The following is a 7,320-nucleotide window of genomic DNA, read 5'->3' as shown; positions in this document are numbered from 1 at the left end:
TATATATATATATATATGTATAGTGAAGTTGCATGGCTCAGTGGTTAAAATGTCAGGCTCACAATCATGAGGTAGTGAGTTCAATTCCCCGTCTGGGTTGTGTATTGTGTTCTTGAGCAAGACACTTTATTTCACGTTACTCCAGTTCATTTAGCTGTAGAAATGAGTTGCGATATCACTGGTGCCAAGCTATATTGGTCTTTGCCTTTCCCTTGGATAACATCGGTAGTGGGAAGAGGGGAGGCTGGTATGCATGGGTGACTGCTGGTCTTCCATAAACAACCTTGCTCAGATTTGTGCCTCAGAGGGGAATTTTCAAAGTACTATCCCATGGCCATTCATGACCGAAGAGGGTCTTCTCCTTCTCTCATAAACATGTATTGGCCTACAAAATTCATTTGCAAGGCATTGGTGGGGCTGCAGCAGAAGACACTTACCCGTGATGCCATGCTGTGGGCCTGAGCCTGAAACCATGTGGTTGGAAAGTTAGTTTCTTAACCACACTGCCATGCCTATGGTAATGTAATTTCAATAGTGTAACAGAATATATTTGAACCAAAAATAATCTTTCTTTTGTTTTTGCAGTAAATTGAATATTTTTCTTCTGATTTTTCAATCCCAAATATTTAGTGTTTAAGAAAATAGACTATATTAATTATTTTCATTATTATGGTGATAACACAGGGAAACCAAAAACTCCTGGGAAACCAACTGTTACAAATGTAACAAGCCATTCAATTGAGATTTGCTGGCCAGAGCTAGAATCAGCCACTGAAATTTCAGCTAATGGCTACATTATAGAGAAATGTGACTTGGTAACAGGAATATGGAGGTATGCAATGTCAACGAATACTTGTCAGGCAACAATAAATTATTCTGAAGGAAATAATAAATACAAATTTCGTGTCCTTGCTGAAAATGCATTGGGTGTTAGTGAACCAAGCAAACATTGTGAAATTCTTATTAATGAAGAAGTTAAGGAAAAAACCAGCTCTGACGAATTATGTAAGTAATTTGACAGTTTTTATTTTTCAAGTGTTTAACTAAAATATTGTTCTTTTTATATTTCCCTCTCTACATATTCCTGCAACTTATTATGGTCATATGTTTGGAAGTTAAGCCTTACTTATATACTTGAGTATAACTTGATACTTTTTAAAAACAATTTTTAAACATATGATTAATACATGGGGGAACTTTTTACTTTAAAAATTAAAACTAAAAATGTTGGGCCTTTGTGCAACCCCTGCAAACTTAGGTTGTGTTCACTCCACTTCCCACCCCAATTATGCATTAAGAAAATTAGTTTGAAAATGTTGATCTATACACAGATGTGTATGGCAATAGGGAATGTGTGGTTTATGGCATTTAACATAGTTTGGTATTTCTATGAATGTCATTTTTCTCTTGTTTTATAGTCAGGCAATCCATTGCTTGTGTTTGTTTTATTTTAGATGATTCAAATGAGGAAGATAAATCACTCGACACTGATAGAATCATAGGTGGTGTCCTCAGTAAATATATTATTTATGAAGAATTGGGTCGGTAAGTGCCACTTTGGTCTTTATTTTTTGCATGTCAGCTTTGATTTGTCTGTATATTTATGTTTTTTTATTCAAATGTAGAAGTGGAAGACACTTCCAGCCTAGTGAGATCAATGTGGACAGGAAAAGATGTTATTGGTTTACAGTTCTGAGAATAAATGATTGGGAATGTGCTTAGTGTGTGCTTTGCCTTTCAGGCACACTAGAAATGGTGAGATGTGTGTATTGAGGGGACCTTGGCAGTATAGGTATGTAACCTACTAGCTGAGAGGAGCAGAAGGCATTATAAGAGAAGTAAAAAGGACAGATTGAAAAAGTAATGTGTCTCTGGATTAGAGATTGGTGTATGTTGAAGTAGAAAAGGGTCAACAAAAAAAAAAAACAGTGTGTCTGTGGTAGTGTGTTGAGGTAGAGGAGAGAACAAAGAAATAGTATATCTCTGAACTAGTGGTTGTAGTGTGATGGTGAGTGGGTTTATTTTAATGGACTGAGTGGCATTTTGGAGGAACAATATTGTTTTGGATGTTTCTGTTTATAGCATAGTACCATTTCAGTATTCTAATGTTAGTTCTCACCGGGCTTTAGAACAGCTTAACAAGTGTTGATGTATTTTTACATCTATAACATTTTGTTAGGGATTTGAGGTCTAGCATTTGCAGAAATCAACAGTTTCTAAGAAGTGATTTTCATGAATAGGGAAAGTGTAGCACAAGCCTGTTTATTTTAGATATTTTAATGATTGTATATAGGTGCTTTTAAAGGTGGATTGCTTGTCATATCTCCCATATAATACTTATTTCAAGGCCTGTATATTAATGGAAGACATATAAAAGTGGTATGAGAGTTTTGGTTGCATAAAGCTGAGGTTAGTGTACAGAAAGTTAAGAAGGATTGAAAAGGAATCATCTGCGTAGGAATGTGTTGGATTAAAAATAGCAAGATCAGAAAGATCTCTGTTGGTATATGTTGATCAATCTAATACGCAAAACATCTGATCAAGTGATTATAGACTGAGCAAGTTCATTGGCAGACAACTATGAGGTTCTTCTGATAGATAAAGCTAAATATTTTGCTTTCATAAAGTTTCTCAAGGACACCCTCAAAGTGAGAGAGTTATATTGGTTGTCACTAAAGAGGTTGAGCTTTTCATGATGAGGAAGATGGTGGCTTATAATGTTTTTGATGATGAAGAAGATGGTGGCTTATGTTTTTACAGCCTTTCAGTAGTTGTAAATAAATAATTAATAGATCATAGAGTCTGCTTCCTTGAGCATTAATCACTTTGTTGTTTCCATAGACTGGATATATCTCCACAGAGAAAGAAAAATTGTAGCGTTTGAGAAGGATAGGATATAGTTGTGAAGTAAATTCTTTGGAACTAAGACAGTTCTTTGTTGGAGTAATCAGACAAATTTCTCTTCTTAAGAGAGAACATATCAAGCATTAAGCATGACCATTAAGATTTTCCAATGTGATGGAAAGATTTTATTCCTTGTGAGATAATCCCCAATTCTACCTTGAGAACCAATAACAAAGTCATTATCATCTGGTTTTCTTCAATCACTTGTGTTAACATATCTAGCCTATTGTAGACATACTATGATGTAATGAATACAATCTAAAATAAATAATTTTAATTCAGATGATAATTAATATCATATTTAATTTACTTTTTTAAAGGTGGTGAGCTGGCAGAATTATTAGAGTGTCAAATAAAATGGCATTTCTTCTGATGCTTTATGTTCTGAGTTTAAACTTTTATGAGGCTGACTTTGCCTTTCATTCTTTCCTAAAGTGATAAAAAATACCAGTCACATATTAGGGTTGATGGTACAATTAACCCCGTCCCCCAAATTTCAGGTCTTTTGCTAATATTAGAAAGAATTATTAATTTACTTTCAATTTCAGTGGTGCATTTGGAGTTGTGCATCGGGCAGTTGAGAGAGCTACCGGTAAAGTTTGGGCAGCAAAATTCATAAAGTGTAGACCACATGAGAAAGAAGCTGTTGAACATGAGATTTATATCATGAATTGCTTGCATCATCGCAAACTTTTGCAGCTTCACGAAGCTTTTGAGCAGCCTGGAGAGATTGTCATGATTCTTGAATTGTAAGTATTTTTAATAATACTTATTAAAACCTAGATTTTGTTTCTTGTCTTTTAGTTTTTAATAATTGAATTTTATAAGTTTTTAAAGCCTTCATAAGATTTTAAATCTTTAATGCAAAGAAGAAATTTTAAAAGTTAATTTTTCAAGTGGCAAGCTAAGAAGCAAACACATACACCCTGTAAATTTACTATAACTTCTTGTTTCTTTTTACCTGTGAATCCACCTCAATTTTCATTGCACTAACTTATTGATCAACTCACATCCATTTGCCTGTGAGCCAATCCAGCATGCTCAGGAGTTTGGCATATGATGGGCCAATAAAGTCATGTTCTGCGAGTGTTCATCCTCAGCTGGATACCAACTGTGACACCAAATCAGGATAATAGACATCATTTACTTGATCTTGTAATTCAACAAGGCTGCAAAACTATGAATCTCTGCTAAATGCCACTTTTTTTCATATCTCAATTATATGGCTCTTCTCTCTATTTCCCCTGTATTTAAGGAATAACTGTAATAATCAAAAATCAGTAGTTCTCTCACTCAGACAAAACAAAACATAAAAAAAACTGAGTGGTTAGTTGAAGTGTAAGAAACATCAGCCAAATTTCCTAAAACCCCACTTTACTATCATAATACAGGAAAGATTCATTAGATAATAATTCATAGACTTCACATAGTGAGACTCCAAATAACATATCTTTTCATTCTTAAAACATTCTAGCAGATTTGAATACAAATATCTGATCACTGCTGTTTTTCATCATCAGAGAACATTTTCTCCCTTATGAGCAATGTGTATTCATAACACATGAGATTCACCAGTGTAAGGGTACTTTGAGACATTGTGGTGTTTCAGCCTCATTTTGTGTCTCTTCAGTTGAAGTTTCTTCAGACTAATGAATCTTACAAGCGCAAAAACTCTTGTCTGTTGGAATCAACAAACAACTTATATGCTGAGGTATACAGATGTCTGTCAAAATATATTTATGGTGTGCACATAGAGCAGTGAGAATCAAGCGATAATATGTCTATTCATTCTTAATACATTTATTCAGTAGTTACCAATATAACAGCTGATTTTTAAAATATATTACAAGCATTTCTGGAACCTTTTCCCTCTATCATATTCTATTGCACTGGACATAAATTATTTGATTTTAGATTAACTACTTTGCATGAGAAGTGTCTCTCCATATTATATGTATTTTCTTCATATACTATTCCATAATTAATGTCTTTTATTATGCTGGTGCACTTCTCTAAAAAGAATTATTTTTGAATACTGAGAATCAAATGGTGAATTAAATGAATTTATTTTAATTTTCAGCCTCAGTGGTGGAGAACTCTTTGATCGCTTAATCTCAAATGACTACACATTCACAGAAGAAGACTGCATTAGTTACATGCGTCAGATCTGCCAAGGAGTCCAACACATGCATCACAAAAATATTATCCATCTTGATTTGAAAGTAAGACATTTTTAACTTTAACCAGCTTTGTAGAAAGGATATTTACCCATCCAAACTAGAAGTTCCTCCTTTAAACTTTCCAATATTAAGCAGTGGTAAGGCAGTAAGCTGGCAGAATCATTAGTTTGTCAGACAAATGCTTAGTAACATTTCTTCCAGTTTTACATTCTGAGTTCAAATTCTTCCAAGGGCAACCTATCCTGCATCCTTTCAAGATCAATAAAATAAGTACCAGTTCTACTAGGCACTCTATTTCAATTTCCTTTATATTCCACTTGATGCTTTCTGATACTGTTCCCAAGGACCCAACAATAATTTACTCTTTCCTTACCTTCTTCATTTTCCATAACCGGTCTATTTCGTACTTAAGAGGGTTGTATTTATCTATCTTTTCGCCTTCCTTCTTGACTATTCGTGGGTCAAAGGAGCATACAACATCAAATATATTGCATATGTGGTGCACCTTATCCACCACCACTAGGTCCAGTCTGTTATGCTCTCTTGCATCTGATCTGTTTGGATTGGGAAATCCCAGAGGATTTTGCTAGTCTCTGACTCCACTACTCTCTGTGCTTTGTGCTCATACCACGTCTCTTGCCCCCACTTTTTGCATACTTCCCAATGTAACACTTTCACTGCCTGATCATGTCACCACAACTTGTGGTTTTGGGCAAGTCTGGGGCATTCATTTGTGATATGGACAATGATTTCAGCCGCTCTATTACAGATGTGGCACAGTAGAGACACTTGCTCATTCCTAAGGTTGACCCTCCAGTTCATGGCCAAAGCTTGGTCTTGCTCTGCCAGTATAGTACTCTCAGTCTCTTTTTTAAATGTTTCTTTCTTCAGCCAATCCCAACTATTTTTTCCAGCAACTTCTGTTGTGGCTACACAGAATTGATTGTGCAGTCCCTTGGTGCGTAATTATTCTTTGTGTCCTTTTTTGTACTTCTTTCTTTGATTTTCCATTTTTCTCTGCTTTCAGTACATCCTCATTCTTAACTGACACTAGCAAGGTATTATTATTTTGTATTCTTGAACTATTTCAGCCAGAGAATGTCATGTGTGTCACCAAAGACAGCACTGCCATCAAACTGATTGACTTCGGTTTGGCTCAGAAAATTGAAGATGGAAAATCAATTAAGGTGCTTTTTGGCACAGCTGAATTTTGTTCTCCAGAGATCATTAACTTTGAACCAGTTTCTTTCAGCAGTGATATGTGGTCCCTGGGTGTCGTTACCTATGTGCTGTAAGTTATAATAAACTGCTTTTCCTTTTAATTTTATTTTACTATAAGAAACCATGCATCCTTAGTTTTCCTACTCCACATCTTCCACAATGAGTTACAGGTTAATTGGTGATCACTGGGCACAGACTGCAATATATTTTTGGAATGGACCCCTCTACATAAGATTCAAACATGTCCATTTTTGGCCTACATGATGGATGGTGTGGTATGATTAACACCTCTTTCATATTGCTGCTTTTGGTGGTCTTATTTCTATCAGGCATCAAAGTACTGTTTGTTTTTGACTTGTGAATAGACCTTCTCAGTAAAGTCTTCCCCATGCACTTTGTATGTTAATGGAACACCGCTGAGACCTGAAACAAGTGGAGAAGTTTAAGTATTTTGGGATCAAGCAGAAGAGTGAATTGGATGTAAGATCACGGGCACCGGCACAGTAGTGCTCTAGCACCGGCATTTGTTCCTCAGAAGAGGAGAGATTGATAAAAAGCCAAACTCCCTATCTTCAATTCACTTTTCATGCTTATCCTCACCTATGGTCATGAATGTTGGGTAATATCCAAAAGAGTATGATCATGAATGCAAGCAGCTAAAATGAGGTTCCTTAATGGGTCTCTGGAGTAATGTTACCTGACAGGATACATAGATTGGAGATCAGGGAGTCTCTCCAGGGGAAGCTTCTTTTCTGTATTGAGAAGTCACAGCTCTGGTATTGCAGATATGTGATTAGAATCTTGCAGGAAAGAATTGCAAAATGGATTCTTCAAGCTGAGCCAACCAATTATAGATATATTGTTGCCATTTAGCCCCAGATCAGCTCTGAGCAGATCTATGATTAAACATCTCCCAGGCTTTGAGGATTTTACCCTTTCCTCTCTATATTCCAGAAAGAAAGAAAGAAAGAGAGAGAGAGAGAGAGATAGAGAGAGAGAGAGAGAGAGAGAGAGT

The 7,320-nt window shown here is 35.6% G+C and overlaps 1 protein-coding gene across 1 annotated transcript in view; it reads left to right on the top strand.

Moving 5' to 3' along the window:
- The window catches only part of LOC106877301 (titin), a gene marked incomplete at its 3' end in the record, with an annotated part of 606,785 nt that overhangs the window by 437,031 nt on the left and 162,434 nt on the right, over positions 1-7,320 (top strand). Inside the window, exons 281-285 of the mRNA XM_052965881.1 lie at positions 685-1,005; positions 1,455-1,545; positions 3,453-3,653; positions 4,985-5,126; positions 6,176-6,375. Coding sequence (XP_052821841.1) covers positions 685-1,005; positions 1,455-1,545; positions 3,453-3,653; positions 4,985-5,126; positions 6,176-6,375 — 955 coding nt within the window. The remainder of the gene's footprint in view (positions 1-684; positions 1,006-1,454; positions 1,546-3,452; positions 3,654-4,984; positions 5,127-6,175; positions 6,376-7,320) is intronic.

This window comes from Octopus bimaculoides, chromosome 2, assembly GCF_001194135.2.
Source record: "Octopus bimaculoides isolate UCB-OBI-ISO-001 chromosome 2, ASM119413v2, whole genome shotgun sequence".
NCBI classification, from domain to species: domain Eukaryota; kingdom Metazoa; phylum Mollusca; class Cephalopoda; order Octopoda; family Octopodidae; genus Octopus; species Octopus bimaculoides.
This window is presented reverse-complemented; position numbering and strand designations above follow the sequence as displayed.